The sequence below is a fragment of the Callithrix jacchus genome, chromosome 12, assembly GCF_049354715.1.
Source record: "Callithrix jacchus isolate 240 chromosome 12, calJac240_pri, whole genome shotgun sequence".
NCBI classification, from domain to species: Eukaryota; Metazoa; Chordata; class Mammalia; order Primates; family Cebidae; genus Callithrix; species Callithrix jacchus.
The window spans coordinates 87,748,149-87,775,466 of record NC_133513.1 but is presented as its reverse complement, the minus strand read 5'-3'; the positions used below and the strand labels follow the sequence as shown (position 1 = coordinate 87,775,466).

Sequence of the window (27,318 nt, the reverse complement as noted above, 5' to 3'; positions counted from 1 at the left end):
GTTTAAAAATGAGAAAATTGATATAGAAATACTTTTATACAATAAAAATGATGTATGAATGAAGAAAATAATTATTATCTTTGATTCCCTGGCCAAAATTTTCTCCCTCCAATCTTTAGGTAGAGAGAATTGCTATACATATACAATAAAAATTTCCCCATCAAAATGGATACAATATTCTATTCATATTTATAGCTATAATTTCTAATCAGGGCTTGGTGGAAGATACATATGCCTTATGACCTGTTTATATTTAATAATTTTTTCTCTTTTAGTTCTGCAATAATTTCCCTCTCCTCATGGATTATTTCCCAGGACCTCACAACAAATTGTTTAAAAATGTTGCTCTTACAAAAAGCTATATTTGGGAGAAAATAAAAGAACACCAAGCATCACTGGATGTTAACAATCCTCGGGACTTTATCGATTGCTTTCTGATCAAAATGCAGCAGGTAAGATATTAGCAACAGCTCAGCATTTTGATTTCTTGTTCATTGTGTGATTCATCAAATCCTTCTGTAATTTACTAGGGATGTTTAAATGGTCAGGCCAGCAATGTTTGACAGGCATCTTATTACATACTGTGTTTATGAACCTGCACCAAACATCATGTAAAATATAAAACTGTCAAATGACTAGACCCTATCTTTTGGAAGCATTGCCATATTAACAATTTTGTTTCTTTCAATCCTTTGACTTTTCATGGTTTTCCATTTATTTAGGTATTTCTTATTTTTTTTAAGCAACATTTGAGTTTTCAGTCTTTTATCTTCTTGGTTGTAGATTCTTAGGAATTTTGGCCCTTTTGATGCTATTGCAAATTTAATTATTTCCTTGATTTTATTTTCATATTGCTCATTGCTGATATAAACAGACACAACTGATATCTATCGATCTTACACAGTAAAATTAAGTTGAAAACATTTATCAGCTCCCGTTTTTCTTTTTGTGGGTTGTATGGACTTTTATTTATATAGAACTGTTCTTTTAAAATAGAAATAGTTTTACATCTTCCTTTCTTACCCCTTTATTTCTCTTTCTTGTCTAATTGTTTTGGCTAGGACTTAAGTACTGTGCTGAACAGCAGTAGTGAAATTGCATACACTTGGATCATTTCCCCCTGATTTGGAGACATAAGCTTTTAGATTTTCACAATTTGATGTAAAATACCTTTGGAATTTTTATACATATTACTATTATAAGGAATTTTCCTTCTATTCATATTTTTGAGTTTTTTTTTTATCATGAAGAGTATTGAATCTTGTCTTATGCTCTCTCAGCTTCTATTAAGATGGTCGTTTTGTTAGATTTTTTCTTTTCACTTAATAAGGTGGTGTATTACATTGATTGCTTTCTTATTGAACCACCCTTGCATTCCGTGTATAGATCCCGTTTAGTTATGACATATAATCATTAATTTTAAAAAAATGCATAACATACAAATTGCTATATTATTTCTCTTTCTTATCTAATAGTTTTGGCTAGGGTCTTAAGTACTATGTTGAATAGCAGTAGCGAAAGCCAATATACTTGGGTGTCTTCCCACTGATTTTAGGTCAATAGCTTCTAAATTTTCACAATTTGATATAAAATACCTTTGGAATTTTTATAAATACATTTTATTATGATAAGGAATTTAAGTTCTGGGATACATGTGCAGAATGTGCAGGTTTGTTGCATAGGTATACATGTGCCATGATGGTTTGCTGCACTCATCAAGCCATCGTCTAGGTTTTAAGCCCCACATGCATTAGGTATTTGTCCTAATGTTCTCCTTCCCCTTGCCCCGACCCTACAACAGGCCCCAGTGTGTGATGTTTCCCTCCCTGTATCCATGTGTTCTTACTGTTCAACTCCCACTTTTGAGTGAGAACATGTGATGTCTGGTTTTCTGTTCTTGTGTCAGTTTGCTGAGGATGATGGGTTTCCAGCTTCATCCATGTCCCTGCATAGGACATGAATTCATTTTTTATAGCTGTGTAGTATTCCATGGTGTATATGTGCCACATTTTCTTTATCTAGTCTATCATTCATGGGCAATTGGATTGATTCCAAGTCTTTGCTATTTTAAATAGTGCTGAAATAAACATACATGTACATAGGCCTTTATAATAGAATGATTTATAGTCCTTTGGTTATATACCCAGTAATGGGATTGCTGGGTCAAATGGTATTTCTGGTTTTAGGTTCTTGAGGAATTGCCACACTGTCTTTCACAATGGTTGAACTAATTTACACTCCCATCAACAATGTAAAATCTCTCCTATTTCTCTGCATCCTCACTAGCATCTGTTGTTTCCTAACTTTTTAATGATTGCCATTCTAACTGGTGTGAGATGGTATCTCATTGTAGTTTTGATTTGCATTTCTCTAATAACCAGTGATGATGAGTTTTTCTTTCCTATGTTTGTTGGCTGCACAAATGTCTTCTTTTGAAAAGTGTCTGTTCATATCCTTCACCCACTTTTTGATGGGGTTTTTTTTTTCCTGCAAATTTAAGTCCTTGTAGATTCTGGATATTAGACCTTTGTCTAATAAAGACTACTGAGTTTTGTCTTATGCTCTCTCAGCTTCTTTTTTGATAACGATTTTGTTAGATTTTTCCTTTCCTTCTAATAAGGTGGTGTATTACATTGATTGATTTTCATATTGAACCACCCTTGCATTCCTCCTGTAGATCCCATTTAGTCATGATGCATAATCCTTAATTTTTTAAAATATATATATATATTTTATAGTACTTTAGGTTCTGGGGTACCTGTGCAGATAATGCAGGATTGTTGCATAGGTACATACATGGCAATGTGGTTTGCTGCCTCCATCCCCCCATCACCTGTATCTGGTATTTCTCCCCATGTTATCCCTACCCAACCTCCCTATCCCCCGCTGTCCCTGATTTAGTCCCTCACAACAGACCCCAGCAAAGGGGTGTGTGATGCTCCCTTTTGTGTCCATGTGTTCTCATTGTTCAACACCTGACTATGAGTGAGAGCATGCAGTGTTTGATTTTCTGTTCTTGTGTCAGTTTGCTGAGAATGATGGTTGCCAGATTCATCCATCTCCCTACAAAGGACACAAACTCATTTTTTATGGCTGCATAGTATTCCATGGTGTATATGTGCCACATTATCCTTGTCCATTCTATCATCGATGGGCATTTGGGTTGGTTCCAGGTCTTTGCTATTGTAAACAGTGCTGCAACAAAAATATGTGAGCATGGGTCTTTATAATAGAATGCTTTATAATCCTTTGGATATATACCCAGTAATGGGAATGCTGGGTCAAATGTAATTTCTATTTCTAGGTCCTTGAGGAACTGCCCCACTGTCTTCCATAATGGTTGAACTAATTTACACTCCCACCAACAGTGTAAAAGTGTTCCTATTTCTCCACATCTTCTCCAGCATCTGTTGTCTCCAGATGTTTTGATGATCGCCATTCTAACTAACGTGAGGTGGTATCTCAATGTGGTTTTAATTTGCATTTCTCTGATGGCCAGTGATGATGAGCGTTTTTTCATATGTTTGTTGGCCTCATATATGTCTTCTTTTGAAAAGTGTCTGTTCATGTCCTTTGCCCACTTTTGAATTGTTTTTTTTTTCTTGTAAATCTGCTTTAGTTATTTGTAGATTCTGGATAGTAGCCCTTCATCAGATGGGTAGATTGCAAAAATGTTTTCCCATTCTGTTGGTTGCTGGTTCACTCTAATGATGTTTCTTTTGCCATGCAGAAGCTCTGGAGTTTAATTAGGTCCCATTTGTCTATTTTGGCTTCTGTTGCCAATGCTTTTGGTGTTTTAGTCATGAAGTCCTTGCCTATGCCTATGTCCTGAATAGTTTTGCCTAGGTTTTCTTCTAGGGTTTTTATGGTGTTAGGTCTTATGTTTAAGTCTTTAATCCATCTGGAGTTAATTTTAGTATAAGGTGTCAGGAAGGGGTCCCGTTTCAGCTTTCTGCACATGGCTAGCCTGTTATCCCAACACCATTTATTAAACAGGGAATCTTTTCCCCATTGCTTGTTTGTCAGGTTTGTCAAAGATCAGACAGTTGTAGATGTGTGGTGTTGCCTCCAAGGCCTCTGTTGTGTTCCATTCATCTATATCTCTGTTTTGGCACCAGTACCATACTCTTTTGATTACCGTAGACTTGTAGTATAATTTGAAGTCAGGTAGCATGATGCCTCCAGCTTTGTTCTTTTTGCTTAGGATTGTCTTGGCTATGCAGATTCTCTTTTGGTTCCATATGAAGTTTAAGGTGGTTTTCTACACTTCTGCGAAGAGGACCATAGGTAGATTAATGAGGATAGCATTGAATCTATAAGTTACTTGGGCAGTATGGCCATTTTCACAATATTGATTCTTCCTAACCATGACATGGAATGTTTTTCCATCTGTGTTTTTTCTTATTTCCTTGAGCAGTGGTTTCTGGTTCTCCTTGAAGAGGTCCTTTACATTCTTTGTTAGTTGTATTCCTAGGTATTTTATTATCTTTGTAGCAATTGTGAATGGGAGTTCCCTTTTGATTTGGCTGTTTGTCTGTTATTGGTATATAGAAATGCTTGTGATTTTTGCACACTGATTTTTTTTATCCTGAGACTTTGCTGAAGTTGCATATTAGTTTAAAGAGAGTTTGTGCTGAGACAAGGGGGTCTTCTAAATATACAATCATGCTGTCTACAAATAGAGACAATTTGACTTCCTCCTTACCTAATTGAATACCCTTTATCTTTTCTTCTTGCCTGATTGCTCTGGCTAGAAATTCCAATACTATATTGAATAGAAGTGGCAAGAGAAGGCATTCTTGTCTAGGGCCAGGATTCAAAGGGAATGCTTCCAGTGTTTGTCCATTCATGATGATATTGGCTGTGGGTTTGTCGTATATAACTTTTATGATTTTGAGATACATTTCATTGATATATAGTTTATTGAGAGTTTTTAGCATAAAGTGCAGTTGAATTTTGTGAAGGCCTTCTCTGCATCTATTGAGATAATCATGTGGTTTTTGTCTTTGGTTCTGTTTATGTGGTGGATTAAGTTTATCAACTTGCATATACTGAACCAGCCTTGTCTCTGGGATGAAGCCTACTTGATTATGGTGGATAAGCTTTTTGATGCTGTGTTGCAATCAGTTTGCCAGTATTTTATTGAAGATTTTTGCATTGATGTTCACCATGAATATTGGCCTGAAGTTTTCTTTTTTTGTTGTATCTCTGCTGGGTTTTGGTATCAGGATGAGTTGGTCTTATAAAATGATTTGAGAAGGATTCCCTCTTTTTGGATTGTTTGGAATAATTTCAGAAGGAGTGGTACCAGCTCCTCTTCATACATCTGGTAGAATTAGGCTGTGAACCCATCTGCACCTGGGCTTTTTTTGCTGGGTAGGCTATTAATTGCTGCCTCAACTTCAGCCCTTGTTATTGGTATATTCAGGGTTTCATCTTCTTCTGAGTTTAGGCTTGGGAGGGTGCAAGTATCCAGGAATCTATTTATTTCTTTCAGGTTTACTGGTTTATGTGCATAGAGTTGTTTGTAGTAATGTCTGACGGTAGCTTGTATTTCTGTGGAAACTGTGGTGATAGCCCCTTTATCGTTTTTCATTGCATCTATTTGATTCTTCTCCATTTTCTTTTTTGTTAATCTAGCTAGTGGTCTATTTTGTTATTTTCAAAAAAACAAGTTCCTGGATTTATTGATTTTTTTTTTTGGCGTGGGAGGAAGGCAGGAAGGGAGGGAAGAAGGATGGTAGGGAGGAAGGAAGGGATGAAGGAAGGAAGGAAGGAAGGGAGGAAGCGGGGAGGGAGGGAGGGAGGGAGGGAAGGGAAGGAAGGAAATCAAGCAATGAGAGAGACATTGCCGACCTGGATCTAGAGGTTTACAAGTTGATTTCTTTTTTTTTGAGAGAAGGAAAGAAAAAAAAATAAGTAAAGGAGAGGAAGAAAGAGGAAGAGAAAGAGGGAGAGTAAATGGAAATATTGCTTTATTTTGAAAAAAATTGAGTATTAATAATGGCCAATCAATGTTTCATTTAAACTTATGGGTAGGTGTGATGTGGTATTGACAAGAATGTATATTTTGTGTATTTGAAGTGGAGAGCTCTATGAATATTTATTAAGTTTACTTGTTCCGGATCTGAGTTCGAGTCCTTGATATCCTTATTAACTTTCTGTCTCATTGAATCTACGTCTCGTATCTGGGTGTTAGGATCGTTAGCTCTTGTTGTTGCATTGATCCTTTTACCACTATATCTTTGTTGCTTTAAAATCTATTTTCTCTGATACGAGAATTGAAACTCCTGCTTTTTATTTATTTATTATTTATTTTTGCTCTCCATTTGGTTGGTAAATCTTTCTCCATCCCTTTGTTTTGAGTCTTTGTGTATCCTTGCATGTGAAACAGGTCTGGATGTAACATACCATTGGGTTTTGGCTGTGTCTTTTGATTGGGGGATTTAGTCAATTCAAATTTAGGGTTACTGCCATTTGATGTTGACTGGCTGTTTTATCCATTCGTTGGTGTAAATTCTTCTTTATGTTGGTGCTCTTTACTTTTTGGTTTATTTTTAGAAAGGCTAATACTGGTTGTTTCTTTCTGTGTGTAATGCTTCTTTCAGAAGCTCTTGTAAAGCAGGCCTGGTGGTAATAAAATCTCTGAGTTCTTGCTTGTTCATAAAAGATTTTATTTTTCCTTCAGTTGTGAAGCTTAGTTTGGTTGGATATGAAATTCTGGGCTGAAGGTTCTGTTCTTTGAGAAGGTTGAATATTGGCCCCCACTCTCTTCTGGCTTGTAGAGTTTCTGCTGAGAGATCTGCTGTGAGTCTGATAACCTTGCCTTTGTGGGTAACATGACCTTTCTCTCTGGCTGCCCTTAGTATTTTCTCCTCGTTTCCACCCTGGTGAATCTAACGATTATGTGCCTTGGGGTTGCTCTTCTTGAGGAATATCTTTGTGGTGTTCTCTGTATTTCCTGGGGTTGAATTTTGACCTGCTTTGCTAGTTTAGGAAAATTTTCCTGAATAATATCCTGAAGGGTATTTTCCAGCTTGGGTTCATTCTCTCCGTCACATTCAGGTACACTTATCAAATGTAAATTTGGTCTTTTCACATAGTCCCACGTTTCTTGGAGACTTTGCTCATTCCTTTTTATCCTTTTTTCTCTAATCTTTTATTCACGTTTTATTTCATTAAGTTGGACTTTGACCTCTGATATCCCTTCTTCTGCTTGAACAATTCGAGTGTTTAAACCTGTGCATACTTCTTGGAGTTCCTGTATTGTATTCTTTAGTTCCATTAATTCACTCATACTCCACTCTAAGTTGTCTATTCTCAATAGGATTTCATCAAACCTTTTTTCAAAGTTCCTAGTTTCTTTACGTTGGGCTACAACATGTTCTTTTAACTCACCGAAGTTTCTTATTATCCATTCCTTGAAGAGTGATTCTGTCATTGGGATGCGCTCTTTCTCGTGATCATCTTTAGAGGGAGAGGCATTCTGATTTTGAGTATTCTCAGCTTTTTTACGCTGGTTTCTTCCCGTCATTGTAAATTTATCCTCCTGTCTCTTTGAAATTACCAACTTTCAGATTAGGTCTCTTGAGTGGGCGTCCAGGTTGTTAGTTCCCAGGGCCAGAGCAGCGGTGTTAAAACTGATGGTGCTTTTCTGCCCAGGATTCTCCTGTCTGGCTTCCTTCTTGTGTCCGTTGTAGGTGACTCTGCCTTCCCGGGGCTCCAAACCTCAGTCAGAAGGGAAACCGGTCCTGTTTACTCTGCGCTGAGTGCTCTAGTGCCGAGGTGCCGTCACAGCGGCTGTGCCGGGCTCTGGTGTTGTGCTGGGGCCGGTGCCGGTCCTCTGAACCTGTTTACTTTGCTCCAAGAGCTGCGGCGCCGAGGTGCCGGCGGAACCGCTGCACCGGCCACAAGGGTCGCGCTGGCCACCCGTGTGTTTCCTCCACTGGGGGATCTCCTGCTCCGTGAGTGACCAGAATTGGTCTGAAAGTGTGGCGTCCTCTAGTTCTCCGCGCCTTCCCTGAGAGCTGCAATCCCGGGATGTTAGCGATCGGCCATCTTGGATCTCTCCTATTGATTTTTTTAAGGTTTTTTGTGTCTCTCTCTCTCCTTCAGTTCTGCTCTGATCTTAGTTATTTCTTAAATTCTGCTAGCTTTTGAGCTTTTTTCATCTTGCTCCTCTAGCTCTTTCAATTTTGATGTAGAGTTTAGAACTTTTCTCACTTCTCATGTGGGCATTTATTGCTATTAAGTTCCCTCTACATACTGCTGTATTATTTTTTTTATTGTACTTTAGGGTCTGGGGTACATGTGCAGATCATGCAGGATTATTGCATAGGTACACACATGGCAATGTGATTTGCTGCCTCCATGCCCCCATCACCCACATATGGCATTTGTCCCCATGTTGCCCCTCCCTGACCTCCCCACCTCACCTGCTGTTTCTCCCTTACCCCCCCAACAGACCCCAGTGTGTGATGCTCCTCTCCCTTTGTCCACGTGTTCTCATTGTTCAACACCCACTTATGAGTGAAAACGTGCTGTGTTAGATTTTCTGTTCTTGTGTCAGTTTGCTGAGAGTCATGGTTTCCAGATTCATCCATGTCTTTACAAAGGACACGAACTCATCATTAGAAATGATTTAGATTTGATTAGAAATGATTAGAATTTATTTCTAATGATGAGTTCGTGTCCTTTGTAGGGACATGGATGAATCCGGAATATGTTGTATATGTGCCACATTTTCCTTGTCCAGTCTATCATTGATGGGCATTTGGGTTGGTTCCAGGTCTTTCCTATTGTAAATAGTGCCACTATGCACATATGTGTGCATGTGTCCTCATAATAGAATGATTTATAATCCTTTGGGTATATACCCAGTAATGAGATTGCTGGGTCAAATGTAGTTTCTATTTCTAGGTCCTTGAGGAAACACCACACTGTCTTCCACAGTGGTTGAACTAGTTTACACTCCCACCAACAGTATAAAAGTGTTCCTATTTCTCCAAATTCTCTCCAGCATCTGTTGTCTCCAGATTTTTTAATGATTGCCATTCTCACTGGTGTAAGGTGGTATCTCAATGTGGTTTTGATTTGCATTTCTCTAATCATCAGTGATGATGAGCACTTTTTCATATGTTTGTTGGCCTCATATATGTCTTCTTTTGAAAAGTGTCTGTTCATATCCTTTGCCCACTTTGGGATGGGTTTGTTTTTTTCTTTTAAATCTGTTTTAATTCTTCATAGATTCTGGTTATTAGTCCTTTGTCAGATAGGTAGCTTGCAAACATTTTTTCCCATTCTGTTGGTTGCCAGTTCTCTCTAATGATTGTTTCTTTTGCTGTGCAGAAGCTCTGGAGTTTAATTAGATACCATTTGTCTATTTTGGCTTCTGTTGCCAATGCTTTTGGTGTTTTAGTCATGAAATCCTTGCATATGCCTATGTCCTGAATGGTTTTGCCTGGGTTTTCTTCAAGGGTTCTTATGGTATTAGGTCTTGTGTTTAAGTCTTTAATCCATCTGGAGTAAATTTTAGGGTAAGATGTCAGGAAGGGGTCCATTTTCTGCTTTTTGCACATGGCTCACCAGTTTTCCCAACACCATTTATTAAGCAGGGAATCTTTTCCCCATTGCTTGTGTTTGTGACGTTTGTCAAGGATCAGATGGTTGTAAATGTGTGGCTTACCTCCAAGGCCTCTGTTCCATTCCATTGGTCTATATCTCTGTTTTGGTACCAGTACCATGCTGTTTTAATTACTATAGCTTTGTAGTATGGTTTGAAACCAGGTAGCATGATTCCTCTGGCTTTGTTCTTTTTGCTTAGGATTGTCTTGGCTATGCAGGCTCTCTTTTGGTTCCATATGAAGTTTAAGGTGTTTTTTTTCTGTTCTGTGAAGAAGGTCATTGGTAGCTTGATGGGGATAGCATGGAATGTAGAAATTACTTTGGGCAGCATGGTCATTTTCCTGATATGGATTCTTCCTAACCATGAGCATGGAATGTTTCTCCATTTGTTTTTGTTTTCTCTTATTTCCTTGAGCAGTGGTTTGGAGTTCTCCTTGAAGAGGTCCTTTATGTTCTTAGTTCTATTCCTAGGTATTTTATTCTCTTTGAAGCAGTTGTGAATGGGAGTTTGCTCATGATTTGGCTCTCTGTTAGTCTGTTATTGGTGTATAGAAATACCTGTGATTTCTGCACATTGATTTTCTATCCTGAGACTTTGCTGAAGTTGCTTAATAGTTTCAGGAGATTTTGGGCTGAGACGATAGGGTATTCTAAATACACAATCATGTCATCTGCAAATAGAGACAATTTGACTTCCTCTTTTCCTAATAGAATACCTTTTTTTTCTTGCCTAATTGCTCTAGCTAGAACTTCCAATCCAATATTGAATAGGAGTGGTGACAGAGGGCATCCTGGTGTAGGGCCAGATTTCAAAGGAAATGCTTCCAATTTTTGCCCATTCAGGATGATATTGGCTGTAGGTTTGTCTTAAATAACTTTTATTATTTTGAGATACGTTCCTTCGATACCTAGTTTATTGAGAGTTTTTAGCATAAAGTGCTGTCAAATTTTTTCCAAGGCCTTCTCCACATCTATTGAGATAATTATGTGGTTTTTGTTTTTGGTTTTGTTTATGTGGTAGATTACATTTACAGACTTGTGTATGTTGAACCAGCCTTGCATCCCCAGAATGGAGCCTACTTGATTGTGATGAATAAATTTTTGATGTGCTGTTGCAATCAGTTTGCCAGTATTTTATTGAAGATTTTTGCATCTATGTTCCTCATGGATATTGGCCTAAAGATTTCTTTTCTTGTTGAGTCTCTGCTGGGTTTTGGTATCAGGATGATGTTGGTCTCATAAAATGATTTTGGAAGGATTCTCTCTTTTTGGATTGTTTGGTGGGATAGTTTCAGAAGGAATGGTACTAGCACCTCTTTGAACATCTGGTTTAATTCAGCTGTGAACCCATCTGGACCTGGACTTTTTTTGTTTGATAGGCTATTAATTGCTGCCTCAACCTCAGCCCTTGTTATTGGTCTGTTCAAGGTTTCAACTTCTTCCTGGTTTAGGCTTGCAGGTTGCAAGTGTCCAGGAATTTATCCATTTCTTGCAGGTTTACTGGTTCATGTGCATATAGCTGTTTGTAGTAGTCTCTGATTGTAATTTCTATTTCTGTGGAGTCAGTGGTAATAACCCCTTTATTGTTTTTTACTGCACCTATTTGATTCTTCTCCCTTTTCTTTTTTATTAGTCTGGCTAGTGGACTGTGTATTTTATTGATCTTTTCAAAATCCCAGCTCCTGAATTTATTGAGTTTTTGAAGGATTGTTTTGTGTCTCTATCTCCTTCAGTTCTGCTCTGATCTTAGTTATTTCTTGTCTTCTGCTAGCTTTTGAGCTTTTTTGATCTTGCTTCTCCAGCTCTTTCAATTTTGATTATAGGGTGTCGATTTTCGATCTTTCCTCACTTCTCTGGTAGGCATTTATTTCTATAAATTTTCCTCTACACACTGCTTTAAATGTGTCCCAGACATTCTGGTACACTGTGTCTTCGTTCTCATTGGTTTCAAAGGACATCTTTATTTCTGTCTTCATTTCATTGTTTATCCAGTTGACATTCAGGAGCCAGTTGTTCAGTTTCTATGAAGCTGTGCAGTTCTGAGTGAGTTTCTTAATTCTGAGTTCTAATTTGATTGCACTGTGGTCTGAGAGACTGTTTGTTATGATTTGCATTCTTTTGCATTTGCTGAGGAGTGATTTACTTCCAATTATGCAGTCAGTTTTAGAGTAGGTGCCATTGGTGTGAGAATAATGTATATTCTGTGGATTTGGGGTGGAGATTTCTGTAGATGTCTATTAGGTCTGCTTGGTCCAGATCTGAGCTCAAGTCCTGGATATCCTTGTTAATTTTCTGTCTTGTCGATCTGTCTAATATTGACAGTGGATTGTTAAAGTCTCCCACTATTATTGTGTGGGAGTCTTAAGTCTCTTTTTAGGTCTTTAAGAACTTGCTTTATGTACCTGGGTGCTCCTGTATTGGGTGCATATATATTTAGGATCCTTAGCTCTTCTTGATGCATTGATCCTTTTACCATTATGTAATGCCTTTTTTTTTGTCTCTTTTCATCTTTGTTGGTTTAAAGTCCATTTTATCAGAGACTAAGATTACAACTCGCGCTTTTTTTTTTTTTGCTCTCCATTTGCTTGATAAATCTTCCTCTATCCCTTTATTTTTAACCTATTTGTGTCCTTGCACATGAGATGTGTTTCCTCAGTACAGCACACCAATGGGTCTTGACTTGTTATCCAATTTGCCAGTATGTGTCTTTTGAATGGGGCATTTATCCTATTTACATTTAAGGTTAGTATTGTTATGTGTGAATTTGACCCTGCCATTTTTATGCTAGCTGGATGTTTTGCCCCTTAGTTGATGGATTTTTTTCATTGTGTCAATGGTCTTTACCATTTGGTCTGTTTTTGGAGTAGTTGGTACTGGTTGTTTCTTTCCTTGTTTAGTGCTTCTTTCAGGAGGCACTTGTAAGGCAGGCCTGATGGTGATGAAATCTCTCAGCAATTGGTTGCCTATGAAGGATTTTCTTTCTCCTTCACTTATGAAGGAAGCTTAGTTTGGCTGGATATGAAATTCGGAGTTGAAAGTTCTTTTCTTTAAGGATGTTGAATATTGGCTTCCACTCTCTTCTGGCTTGTAGGGTTTCTCCCAAGAGATCTGCTGTGAATATGATGGGCTTCTCTCTGTGGGTAACCCCTGATTTCTCTCTGGCTGCCCTTAGCATTTTTTTCTTTCATTTCAACCCTGGTGACTCTGATGATTATGTGCCTTGGGGTTGCTCTTCTTGAGGAATATCTTTGTGGTGTTCTCTGTATTTCCTGGACTTGAATATTGGCCTGCCTTGCTTGGTTGGGGAAGTTCTCCTGGATAGTATCCTGAAGAGTGTTCTCCAGCTTGGATTCATTCTCTCTGTCACATTCAGGTATACTTAGCAAACATAGATTAGGTCTTTTCACATAATCCCATATTTCTTGGAGGCTTTGTTCATTTCTTTTCACTCTTATTTCATTGAGTTGATCTTCAGTCTGATATCCTTTCTACTGTTTGGTCGATTCAGCTTTTGAAACTTGTATATGCTTCTTGAAGTTCTCATGCTGTGTTTTTCAGCTCCATCAGGTCGTTTATATTCTTCTCTAAGCTGTTTATTCTAGTTAGCCTCTCATCTAACCTTTTTTCTAGATTCTTAATTTCTTTGCATTGGGTTAGCACATGTTCTTTTAGCTGGATTTTCTTTATACCTGTAGATGTTCATCTGCAGCTGAACATTCAAGAGTTGTATATTTTTGTCATGTTTGAAGTCTGGGATTTTTTTTTGTATCCATCCTTCTTGGGAGGCTTTCCAGATATTAGAAAGGACTGAACCTGTTTTCGATTTGCCCCTAGAATACTGCACTGGCAGTGAATTGCAGTTTTTTCTAATAAATGGGAAATCAGTTGTGTAGTAATCTAAGCTATATATGCTTTAGGGGCACTCCAAGCCCAATAATGCAGTGGTTCTTGAAGACTTGTAGATGTACTGCCTTGATAATCTTGGACAAGCTCCAAGAGAATTCTCCAGATTACCAGGCAGAAACCCTTGTTCTCTTCCCTTAGTTTCTCCCAAATAAACAAAGTCTCTCTCTCTCTGTTCTGAGCCAACCAAAGCTGAAGATGAAGTAACACAAGCACCCACCACCACTGTGACTTCACAGGGTTAGGCTTAAAGTCAGCAGAGCACTGGATCTTGTCCAAAGCCTGCTGTAACTACTCCCTAGCTACTGCCATGTTTTCAAGGATCTGGGGTTCTACAATCAGCTGGTGGTGAATGCAGCCAGGCCTGTGTCCTTCCCTTCAGTTCAGCAAGTTCCTTCAGTCCCCACGCATGTCCAGAGGTACTACCCAGAAGCTCAAGACTAGTCAAAAACCTTAGAAGTCTACTTGGTGCTCTGCTCTACCATAGCCCAGCTGGCACTCAGACCACAAAATGCAGTCCTTCTCACTCTTCCCTTTCCTTTCTAAAGGCAGTGGAGTCTCTTTTGGAAGTGAAAGCTGGGCAGCTTGGGGTTAGGAGATGGAGGATGATAGTATTGCCTTACCCATCCACATCTGGTGTCTCAGTAGGTTGCACAACCCCATCCCCAGGCTACGGTCTCTGCACCCAATTCAGCACTAGGACTCACATAAAAGTTATAGTCCTTGGAGCTTAGACTGCCTTTCAAGTTTATTTACAGTCCCAGAGTTCTATAGCCCACAGTGATGAGGCTTGTAGAAACTCAGTTCCAACTACTGGTTTCAAAGGTTCACCTTTGGCCAGGGCTGGTTTAAATGCATCAGTGGGCATTAGCTGAATTTGGGCTGGTTTTCCTTTCTCCATAACAGAACAGCACTGATTTTATGCTCTACAATTGCGATGCTTATATTAAGAAATGCTCTCTGAACCATGCCACTGCTTCCAGGGGAAAAGAGGCTGTCAGTAATTCAGTACTATTTTTTCTACCTGTTCAGTTCCTCTTTCAATGATATACATTTAAATCTAGGTGTCCATCTGATTTTGGTTTCATGAAGGTATGTTTAGTCTAAAGAGCTGTTAAATTGATGTCCTTGCAGGAGGAATAATCAGTGAAGCATTCTATTCTGCCATCCTGCTCCACTCTCCATTTGTATACCGTCTTTTGAAAAATTTCTGTTCAGGTTATTTGCCCACTTTTTAACAAGATTACTTGGGTTTCTTTTCCTGCTGTTTTGAGCTCCTTGTAGATTCTGAAAAATAGTCCTTTGTTGAAGGTATATTTTGACAATATTTTCTCTCATTCTGTAGGTTGTACATTTACTCTGTTTGTCATTTCTTTTACTGTGCAGAAAGCTCTTTAGTTTACTTAGGTCCTATTTCAACTTTTTTTGTTCAAATTGCTTTTAAACACTGACTTATAAATCCTTAGCCTATACCAAAGCTCAGAAGAGCTTTTTCTAGGGTTTTGTCTAGAATTTTTATGATTTCAAGTCTCATAAATGTCTTTAGTTTATCTTGAATGAATTGTTGTATATGGTGAAATAGAGAAATCATATTTCTTTTTTCTATTCTTTTTTTTTTTTTTTGAGACAGTTTCTCTCTTGTTACCCAGGCTGGAGTGCAATGGCACAAACTTGGCTCACCGCAACCTCTGCCTCCTGGGTTCAGGCAATTCTGCCTCAGCATCCCAAGTAGCTGGGACTACAGGCACGTGCCACCAGGCCCAGCTAATTTTTTGTATTTTTAGAGAGACGGGATTTCATCATGTTGACCAGGATGGTCTTGATCTCTTGACCTTGTAATCCACCCGCCTCGGCCTCCCAAAGTGCTCAGATTATGGGTGTGAGCCACCATGCCCAGCCAAAACCATATTTCATTCTTTTACATGTTCCCCTGGGAAATATAAGCCAAGCACAGATCCTACAGCTACCACTGTAGGTGGCTCTCTCCCACAAGAAACATCTCCTAGCTGGAAACCAATGGGCACAGCCTATTTCATCCTCTGGCAAAATAACACAGCATTTGTGAAGGAGAAAACTTTTGTCTTATCTCAGCTAACACCATACTCACATTATCCCAGCTAATCAGAAGGTCTTGAGTGTATTCACAAGCCCAGTACATTGCTAGTACAGCGGGCATTTGAGAAAACCACCATACTAAGGCTATTTATAACCAAGGAAATCTTACAGAGCCTATGTAACTCTCCTGCCACCCCCATCAGTGGTGGTACTTGCACCTGCTGTTGGGAGACAAGAGGATAGGCAGGCCCAGTTAAGCCCCACTCAACATTGTCCTCCTTTGTACCAAAGAGTGGAGTCTAAGCCACCATACATCTCTCAGACCTTTCCACAGCCTGAGGCATCAGAGATTTCCAGTTGGCTGACAAAGAAGTCAATGACCAGTTATCCTCAAAGGAAGAGCCAATATTACACGTGAATAATTATAGGACAAATAGAGTGTTAAAGAGAGAGTAATGGAGTTTACTGGTCAACTCATAGGAAGAATTTGTAACTCACACACACACACACACACACACACACACATACACACAAATAAAGTAAAAAGCTGGCAAAGGTCAAACACTAAGAGACTTAGTAATCTATGGAAAAGGCAGGTGGGCGTGTTCTCTGATCCCTACCCAATCTGGAAGACTGCTAGGATCTGAAGTTAAGGTGGGCTTCTTTGCCTTCATGAGCACAAGTACTGTAGTGAGCTGTGGTTTTGAGACTTATTGAGGACATTACATTGTTCACACAAGGTCCCTTTCCTTTTCCCTTAGAGCTGAGCTCTTTTTAAATATTTTTGTGGAATTCACTAGTGAAGATATTTTGAGCTGGAACTTTTTTAGCATGGGAGTTCTTGATTGCTAATTCAAATACTTATTGAAGGTGTATTCACACTTTCCATTTATGAGATCTTTATTTGATTAGTCCCTTAGCCTTGGCATTTGCATTACCCCTACTCCTTTGCATCCAATATAGGCAGTTAATACCTCAAGTCTTTGTATTAATAATTCACATTTTTCTTCACTTTTTATATTCCTATTTATTCCCGAACTTGTTCCCTAGAATAAGTTGCCTGTTGCCTCCCATCTGGATTACAATTTTGTCAGACCTATCTTGCCTTTGTGAGCTCATTCTCTTTCATTATATTTTATTCTTGGTTTTGTTGACATATTTGTTTTAAACAATTTCAGCTTCATAATGAATATATAGGCAATACTGAGTCTTTGTAAATTTTTGATGAAAGAAGAGAATTGCAAACTCTTGATTCAAGAGAGTAACACTTTTTTATAGTATGGCCCCAATTTACCTATATTTGTAAACTAAAATTGTTTTCACTTAAAAATAAGAAAAATTCATAAAAATGAATGTGTTAGGTTATTCTTGCATTGCTATGAAGAAATACCTTAGGCCAGATAATTTATAAGAAAATGAGGTCTGCTTGGCCCACAGTTCTGCACGCTGTACAAGCATGATGCTGGCATCTGCTCAGCTTTTGGAGAGTCCTCAGGGAGCATTTGCTCATTGCAGAAGGCAAAGCAGCAACAGGCACATCACATGGCAATAGAAGAAGCAACTTGGAGAAACAGTTTTAAACAACCAGATTTTATGTTAACTCACTTATTTTCAGGATAGCATCAAAGGAAAAAATCATGAGAAATCTACCCTCCTGATCCAGTCACCTCTCCCTGGGTCCCAAATACAACACTGGAGATTGAATTTCAACTAAAGATTTGGGGAGACAAGTATTTATTATCCAAACTATATCAAGAGCTTAACCAAATAGTTTGTTTATATATCTCAAATACAAGAAGTCTTATGGTGGACTAGATTAGAAATAATATGGTAGCCCTGAAGTATCAGAGAGTCAAGTGTCTCCTTTTTTTTTTCACCATATTTAGTATGAAAGTCTTGATGACTATGACCAAATACTCATGGCCCTAGATGATGTCAATTTTACATTCTCCTTCACATTTGTGTTTTGAGTAATAAGAAGAAAATAAAAGAAGATTCATGTTCTGGTTTGATTGTGTCCCCTAGAGTTCATGCACTAAAAATGATTGCCCAGTGCAACAGTGTTGGAAGATGCAGCCTAACAAGACATGATTAGGTCATCAGTCTTCTGACCTTATAAGTATACTCATATCGTTACTGCAAGAGTTGTGTGGTTCTTGACAGTATGTCATCAATGTGAATGTGGCTCTTTTGTGTTTTCTCACTCTTACCCTTCCTTGTCCTTCTACTTTTTGCAATGCAATGAAATAGCATGAAGGCAATTGCCAGAGGCCAGTGCCATGCTCTTGGATGTCCCAGTCTTTAGAATCTTCAGAAATAAATTCATTTTCTTTATAAATTACCAAGTTTACACTATTCTGTTATATAACACCAATTGAACTAAGACAGGGCATCAGTGTACTTCTGCTTATATTTCTGGGAAAATAAAAATTCTTTGTAACTAAACTAAGCAGCAAATGATTTCATGAATGGAATTTGCAGGTCTATCAGGAAATAAAGTTTGAGTCAACTGATCTGCAGTTTCTGCCATACCATACAGTTATTTTTTCTAATACTGTACCACCCAGTTTCTCTTCTGGCTAACTTTATAACATAGTATGTTTTTTAAAAATTTAGTGTAATTAGATATGCTGGCACATAATTTCTCAGATGAAGCATGAAATCACTTCTAGGAAAAGGACAACCAAGAGTCTGAATTCACTATTGAAAGCTTGGTTGGCACTGTAGCTGATCTATTTGTTGCTGGAACAGAGACAACAAGCACCACTCTGAGATATGGACTCCTACTCCTGCTGAAGCACCCAGAGGTCACAGGTAGGACCACAGATAATGAATAAAGTAAATTTCAGAACAATGCTGAGAAGATGGTGCCAGTGTTCTCCATTCTGTTTCACTTAGAGAAGCTTCATTCTTTAAGTTTCTCTGTCATCAGCTATAATCTGTCTAAATTTGATGACATCATTAAAAAGTACATCTTTGCACAATGGAGGAGGATGACCAAGATCAGTAAAAACAGTATGCCAGCATCAAAATAAATAAAGCCCTGATTAAGTGTCTGGAATTCAGCAGAGGTCATTTGTGGTGGGAAGAGCCAACATAATTTGGCCTGGTAATGAATGTTGGTTTTATTATGAAAAGTCCACTTTGAACAGTAGGTACATTCTTGAAGATATCTTTTCTCATTTTGAAAATTCCATGCTCTAATGCTGCAGTAGGGAGATACAAACAATCTTTGTTGAAGCATAGGTGGAAATTCTAGAATGGTAGTGAGGCATCCTGAGACAAATTCCAATTTGGGAAGTAACCTAAAAGTTAGACTCCTAAGAAAGGTGGTTTCATTTAAGCAGAGGCCATACCTAAAGGAATTTTATTATTCTAGAAGTGTGTTTCATACAACTGCTGTTTTACCAAATAGGAATTTTTGGAAGGGGGGGATAATAATTGCATCTTTCCAATACAACTTTTCTTTAGAATTTACAATTTACCTTTAGAGTAATTTCTACATTTCCCTAGAATTTACCTTTAAATACTTCCTGTTTTGCAACAGACAGCATACCTTTTCCCCCATGTCAGGATCCCACTGAAATTTCAATAACTCAATTATAAGTTAAAATTAGCCTGCTGAAGTAAAAAGAGAGGAGAATAGAAAACAGCCAACAAGGCTTTGGCAAATTTCTAAAATACAGAGAGACAATGGAGAATTGAAAATTTACATAGCATAGAGAATGAAGTGGTAACCTAAGTGTCAGCAGAGGAAGATTTATCAAGAGGAAAAGCTAATATGTGTCACTATGATTCTTATAAGGTTGAGTATTTGGAGGCATCAAGGGCCAAAGAAGGTAGAGAATGAGGCTGAAAAGGGAGGTTCTCCCAGGTTTTCTCCATAACTCTTTTTATCAGGTACCTGCTTTTTTCCCAGTGGAAAAGTGAGGCACACTCTCCAGAGAAACTGAGGCTAAGAAGCTCTGTACTTGGGAATAATTTATGGGGCCAGAAAAGTGTGAGGTGTGAAGCCAGAAAAAAAGGTTTGGGAAAGATCTACTCCTCAGACTCAAAGACTCAGCATTTTTCTCCATCTTGCTTCCTGACATTCAGGAATATCAGCTAGATATTCTCCAGAGAAGAAACAAGTCTAGAGAAAAGACCCCCATATTTTGCCATGTTAATAGTAAGTTACAAGTGTTCAGCAGAGTAAATGAAATTAAAACATGCACCACAGGACACAGGGTCATAGAATTTTGGAGCACCAGAAGTAAAGGGAAAGTCTTTCAGAGACATATATTAGGTCATGTATAAAATATCAGCATTCACACAGCATCAGAATTCTCAAGCATAGTATCTTGTGTATTAATAGAAAAAAAAATAGACCTGTGTGCTTGCTACGAACTTCACACTCTATACTAAATTTCTCCAATACTGGAGGTTGTGCTCCATCTCATGTCTGAAACCAAGTCAGTAGAAATCATAGGTGCCAGGAATCAGGAGACCTCATGTAAGAGAATGAGAGTATCGGAGAGACTGCTGGACACCAGTCGTGGAAAACAACCACTTCAGAAAAGACCAGGTGGATAACACATGTACAGGAGATGTCAAGAAGCAAAGAGATGTGATTGATAGTCTGAGACTTCCATATAATTGGGGAATTATTACTGGGAGTTGCAAACATGTACCTGAGCATGTGCAAATAGTCTAACTTGAAGCATATAAAATTGTGATTCAACTAAAGAGCCAACGAAGAATGTGTATGTATAAATAGGTGTGTGTGTGTGTGTGTGTCAGAATGATGCAAATAATGAATAGTGATATAACCTGGAATTGTGGTCTAAATATATTCTGATAAGTAGGAGAATTATGTGTGTGTGTGTGTGTGTGTGTGTGTGTGTGTACATATAACTTTGTGGGTGTGTGTCTATAAATGGAATAGAGATGGAGATTAAAATTCTCATCTCCCATACCAGAAAATCATTAAATATTGTCTAAAAATTGTTAAGTAAAAATATGAAAAGATAGTGATTATTTAGAAACATGAATATACATTTCAGAGGAAGCTGCTAACATGTTCAAAGTGGCCATAATTGGGAACTGGAAGAGTGAAGAGAGCACCATTGCTAATTGCACCTCCCCACACACACACACACATGAACGCACAAAAAAACCCAAACACAGATATATTTATAAAACCATTACAATTTAACAGTATACCTCATGTATTATTTTGGCAATACATATACTATTTGATCCTTGGTTTTTCTGTTTACAAGCACTGTAATTTCTTGACTTATTGTGTTCTGTTTATTTTAAAAATAATTTATTACTTACATTTGCATTAGTTGTCATGTGTGTTAATTTATAGAAATGTACTTGTGTACTGTAATTACTAGTTTGTAGGAGAATGATATGTATCTATTTTATGGCAATTCTCTTTATATGGCTGGTTGTACTTCTGGACATGTAACTCATGTTTGTAATGTTGTTGGGATTTGTATGTGATGTTTAATGTGGCCATGAATTGCTATGATAAATGTTCTATGTATCTCCGTTTCCATCAGTTCTTCCTTGTGTCTTGTCAGCTAAAGTCCAGGAAGAGATTGATCATGTAATTGGCAGACACAGGAGCCCCTGCATGCAGGATAGGAGCCACATGCCTTATACAGATGCTGTCATGCACGAGATCCAGAGATACATTGACCTTGTCCCCACCAGTGTGCCCCATGCAGTGACCACTGACATTAAGTTCAGAAATTACCTCATCCCCAAGGTAAGCTTGTTTCTCTTACACCATATTTCTGTGCTTCCAAAATTTCCAAAGTGCCAGTTTGGCTCCAATCCTCTAAAAATACAAGATGAGAGAAGTCCAATACTCATATATGTGGCAGCTTGATGCACTTTCTGTTCTTTTGTTTGGGGCTATAAAGATTTATAAAGCTCTTTTCTTTTTTTGAATTGCAGTTTAGGTTTTGGGGTACATGTGAAGAACATGCAAGATTGTTGCATAGTTACACACATGGCAGTGTGATTTGCTGCCTTCCTCCCTATCGCCTATATCTGGCATTTCTCCCCATGCTATCTCTCCCCAACTCCCCACCTATAATAGGTCTCCTTAATAGGCTAATCTTAGGTGTTTACATTTTCAAATAATTGTTGAAAATAATCAGTGTGCCAATTTCCTAAAACACTCTTCTGAGATTTTTATCAAAGTGACATTCAATGTATAGTTCAATCTGGAAAGACTTAGCATGTTCATGCATTGAGTTTTTAAATTCATGAATATGGTTATGCTCACAACTTACTGAGCTTTATTCCGTTTTCTCAGAAATGTTTTCGTTTCAGTACAGTGGCTTACAACTCTATCATTATGTTTTTCCTAGATAATTAATATTTTCTTGTTATAAATTTTTATTTCTTTGTAACTGGTATATGTAATTGTATCTAATTTTACTATTCTAATGACCTTATATCTAACAACTTTCCTAAATTTACTGATCATTGCTAATAATTTACCTGTGGATATTCTTGGAATTTCTATGTACATTATCTTGCTATCTAGGTTAATATGTATTTTATTTCTTATTTTCTAATTACTTTGTCCTTAATTTATCTTTATTGCATTATTGCACTGGCTAGGCTTTCCAGAATAGCACTGAACAGAATTGGTGATAGAGGGCATCCTTTTATTTTATTTCTGATCTGCTGGAGGGTAGAGTATAAGAATATTAATATTTCACTACTAAGAATGATGCTTTAACTATTTTAGTAGATACTCTTTATCAGAAATCTTTAAGATGTTAGTAGATGTTCTTTATCAGATAGGAAAATTTTCCCTCTTCTCTTATTTTTATATAAATTTTTGTCATGAATATATGTGCAATTTTATCAAATTGATTTTCCGCATCTGTCTGATTGCATGTACTGGCCTCACGTCCCTCACTAAATATGTATAAGTATACAGAAAAAGCTGTATTTGCTCTGTTACTTATTGTTTAGGACTTCTGTATTTATATTCATAAGATACTTTGTCTGCAACTTTTCTCCTTCAAAAGTTTCTTGTCAGAGTTATGATAACAAGACAATGCTGGCTGCATAAAACTAAGTGAGAAATGTGCCTAATGTGGGCCTGTTTCTACTGCTTTCCCTTTCTTCCACTTTTCTTCTTGTGACCACTTAGTTGTATTCTTGAAATGCCTGAAAACCTATGGCTTGGTACCAGATATAATATATAAAAAATGCAGAATTTCAGAGAATGGAATAATTCCTCTCTCATAGGCAGTAATAATGACAACATCTCCTGTCCTGAATCAGAATTGAACTTGATGTGAACACAGTCAAATATTGACTGTAGGTATGGACTTACCTCTCTGAGGTTCTTCTATCACTGGGACCAATTTTTGCCTTTGTAATCTGGAAACCAATTTTAGTCTTTGCAGCTTTACAATACCTTCTATCATATGGTTTCTGTATTCATCCAGATGTTTTAATTGCTGTGCTATAAGCCACACAATTCCACTTATTATTATGCAATTAAAAATAATACAAGTTATATTTTCATGAAGGAAAACAATGAGATTGATAAGGTTTCATTACTAATGTCATCCTCTGGAGAAGACAGAATTGATAACTTATAAAGATGCAATGGGTTTTTCCCTAATTATCGCTGATTTTCTATAAGAGTTAGGACTTCAATCCACACAGTTTTTACTAAAGCACACAACCAGGAGAGGCTTGTCTTTCTCAATACTGGAATCTATCTAAACCTCAATACTGCAGTATGTATGCCCCAAAACAAAGATTTTTCTTATACACAATAATAGAGTATTCATACTCAGTAATTATTGTTCAAATAAAAATACAGCCTAATTTAAATTTTCCCAATTTTCCGAGAATATTTTTATGGCTTTTTTCTTCTGCAGTTTACTATCCAGGCAAGGAACAAGCATATAATTTATTTTTGTTGATCTTATCACCTCCTATAATCAAGGAAAGTTCCTTTCCTTGTTTGTTTCTTTTCAATCAGTTGACCTTCTTGAGACCAGCAGTCATTTACAATGTTCCTCAGACTGGTTTTGTGTGACTGTTTTCTAGAGGCAGATTCCAGCTACAATTTTGGCAAGAAAACTACATAGGTGCTTTAAATATTCCACTGAATCACACTGATGAGGGATGAGCATAAAATGTCACATGTGCCATTATTGCTCATGCTAAGTTCCTCACATAATATGGTGGTATCCTCCAGATCTCACCATTGCAGAGGTTCTGCTTTTCTTTTCTTTTTTAATTGAAACAGAGTCTCACTCTGTCACCAGCCTGGAGTGCAGTGGCGTGATCTCAGCTCACTGCAACCTCCACCTCCCGAGTAATTCTCCTGCCTCAGTCTCCTGAGCAACTGGGTGGTTCTAGCTTTAATTGATGATCCTTGCCTGACCTGATGATCCTGATTTGAATTGTGACAAAGTGATAATTTTTCTAATTTCATCATCTTTTCAGTGTTTTAAACTAACATTAATCTATAGATGGCAATAATAAACACTCCATAGTTGTTACTTGTTATTGCACTTGTGGTTATCATCTCAGAAGACATCATTTTCAGATAGATTAGATGTTTATTTACAAAAGTTTCATGAACAGATAGATACTCTGGACATTTCCGATATCAACAGAGACTTCCATTTTATATCATAATCTACATAATCTAAATACAAGATGTGAAATTTGAAGAGAGGAAATAGAGCAGCAAGTGGGGACAGACAAGGGCATCCAAACTTGATCAGGAGAACACCTTCATAAGGTTACATACAAGTACCCAAGATGTAAGACTTCAAATGTGCTTGGAAAGCTCTTCAGCAAGATTCTGTCACTGACCTTAAACTCATCCATGTAAATTACTGTGTCTGGCTGGACCTGAGTTTCCTCATCTAAAGATCAACGATATGGGGCTATGTGATGTCCACTACTTCTTCTCACTTCCAGATTTCTTTATAAATCAGATTGTCTGTTTTGTTACTTCCAGGGCACAGCCATAATGACATCACTGACTTCAGTGCTGCACAGTGACAAAGAATTTCCCAATCCAAAGACCTTTGACCCTGGCCACTTTCTGGATAAAAATGGCAACTTTAAGAAAAGTGACCACTTCATGCCTTTCTCAGCAGGTAATAGAAACTTATCTCCCTCTGTATTTAAGGGAAAGAGATAACTCTTGGGAATCAGTGGCAATTTACATGGCACCTCCTCTGGGGCTGGTAGAATTGCTATTTGTTCATGATCAAGAGCACCACTCCCAATACCCATGCTCTCCACCCTCACAATACACCCTCATTACTGGGCCAGATAGTGGGGCTTTCAGGAGTTGATTCCTTTGTTCCTAACTGAGAAAACTAACATCTAGGTTGGTTGAACTCTACCGTTAGATACATCAATAAGGTACCCAACAGCTCCTCCTAGAAGGAAAACTTCATTTGATCTTTCCTTAACTGACACGAGAAATGTATCTAAGCCCACAACTGCATTGAGTGTTTTCTACATGGTGTTCCTCACCTCCTAGGCTGAGCTCTAGGGGCACAAGTTTCAACGAGAACAGAATGAATTCTTAAGAGGCTTACTCCTGAGTTTGGGAAGAAGAGTAAACAGGTCATTGTAATTTAGTTAGACCGGGACTTTGGGAGAGAAAAGCACAGTCCCTGGGTAGGGAATAGAGGGGAAACCTGCATGCTTCTTGCTCTCTCATACAACACAGTGAGACACAAAATGGAGTAAGTAACTCAGAGAATGTTTGATCTCCTTCAAAGGAGGTGATAAAATCTAAGGGAAGGCTGGGCATTTTGAAGGAGTTAATGAATGACAGAGCAGAACATTTACTTTAGATCAAGCACGTCAGACATTTGCTAAATAATCATGGGGTTCAGGAAACATTGGCAAGGCATGAGGTTACTTTATGGTGATTCCAGATCACTCTGCCTTCCTCCAGTCATGATCATATATCCTGTATTCTTGATTTTCACACCTGCATTTGTGTGCTGAGTCTCTGGCCATGGAGTCTTCTTCCTTTATTCTTTGACCTTTTTTTTTTTTTTTTTTTGATTTTTGATTGCATTTTAGGTTTTTGGGTACATGTGCAGAACATACAAGACAGTTGCATAGGTACACACGTGGCAGTGTGTTTTGCTTCCTTTCTCCCCTTCACCCACTATTCTTTGACCTTTTATGTCTGCTCTATATTTGGCACTGTAGATACCAAGATGACAAGGACAGAGACCTTCATTCAAGAATTTACTTTTTCTTTTCTTTTTTGAGATGGAATCTTGCTCTGTTGCATGGGCTGGAGTGCAGTGGCATGATCTCAGCTCTCTGCCTCCTGGGTTCAAGAAATTTTTCTGTCAAATCCTCCAGAGTAGCTGGGACTACAGGTGCCCACCCACCACACCATACCCAGCTAATTTTTGCATTTTAAGTAGAGACAGAGTTTCACCATATTGGCCAGGCTGTTCTCAAACTAATGACCTCAAGTGATCTACCCACCACCTTGGCCTCTCAAAGTGCTGCGATTACAGACGTGAGCCATCATGCCCACCCAAGAATTCACATTTTAGCACAATAGATAAATAAATACAGAATTATGATTCCAGGTGATCTATGCTTTAATGAAAGTATGAGTATGATGTTGAGGAAAACCAGAGAGGGTATGATTTTATTACTTCAGGGTATTATAAATAGTGTGAAGATGAAATAAAATTGGACCTATGTCCTGAATGTAGCCTAATAAAGGTGTATCTTAGCCAAAACGAACAACAGGATATGAAACTTGAAAGTTCATGTGTGTTCAACGTTGATATAGAGTGTGTATGGCTAGAGCTGAGAATAAATTATGTGAAATGTGGAAGGAAAGATCATGGAATATCAGGCTTGAAAGAGGAAACAGAGATATGCTTGTATTTATATAATGACAGATGGAAACTGAAAATGACAAAAGAGCTGTTTTAATGTGGAAACAACTAATGAAGTGATTGTTATGAGTATTTGTTAAATATTTGTTGAGTGAAAGATGCCTATTGATATTAGATGTTAGACAGAGAGCAAGTGTCTCCATTTTTATACATTTGTTTGTCCCACCATCCATTATTCCATTCATCATTTCATCCATCTATTCATCCATGTGTTCATTCATCTACCCAGTCATTCATCAATTATTTACTGCATATTCTGTTTCTGCAAGTCACAAACAGACTGTTTGTGACAGTAACAGTTAAATACAAGGAGTAACTACTTTCTCTCTTTGTTACCTTCAGGGAAACGAATTTGTGCTGGAGAGGGACTCGCCCGCATGGAGATATTTTTATTCCTAACCACAATTTTACAGAACTTTAATCTGAAATCTGTTGGCGATATAAAGAACCTCAATACTACTTCAGCTAGCAAATCAATTGTTTCTTTGCCACCCCCGTACCAGATCTGCTTCATTCCTGTCTGAAGAATGCTAGGTCGTCTGGCTACAGATCTGCTGTCATCTGTAACTCTTTTTTATCAAGGACATTCCCACTATTATGTCTCCTCTAACCTCTCATCACATCTTCTGATTCCCTCAATATCCCCATGCGCATTCAACCTCCATTAAGGAGAGTTGTTCAGGTCATTGTACAAATATATTTGCAATTATTCATACTCTAACACTTGTATTGACTGCCATATATGCTAATACTTTTCCAGTACTGAGGTTTTAATATGTTATCACAGTAAAACAGAGAA

At 37.9% G+C, this 27,318-nt stretch overlaps 1 protein-coding gene across 1 annotated transcript in view; it reads left to right on the top strand.

The window, feature by feature from the left end:
• CYP2C8 (cytochrome P450 2C8) overlaps positions 1 to 27,043 on the top strand; it is a 32,313-nt gene extending 5,270 nt beyond the window's left edge. Inside the window, 5 exon segments of the mRNA NM_001204437.1 lie at positions 276 to 452; positions 18,255 to 18,396; positions 21,153 to 21,340; positions 24,587 to 24,728; positions 26,862 to 27,043. Coding sequence (NP_001191366.1) covers positions 276 to 452; positions 18,255 to 18,396; positions 21,153 to 21,340; positions 24,587 to 24,728; positions 26,862 to 27,043 — 831 coding nt within the window.
• The last annotated feature ends 275 nt before the right edge of the window (positions 27,044 to 27,318 follow it).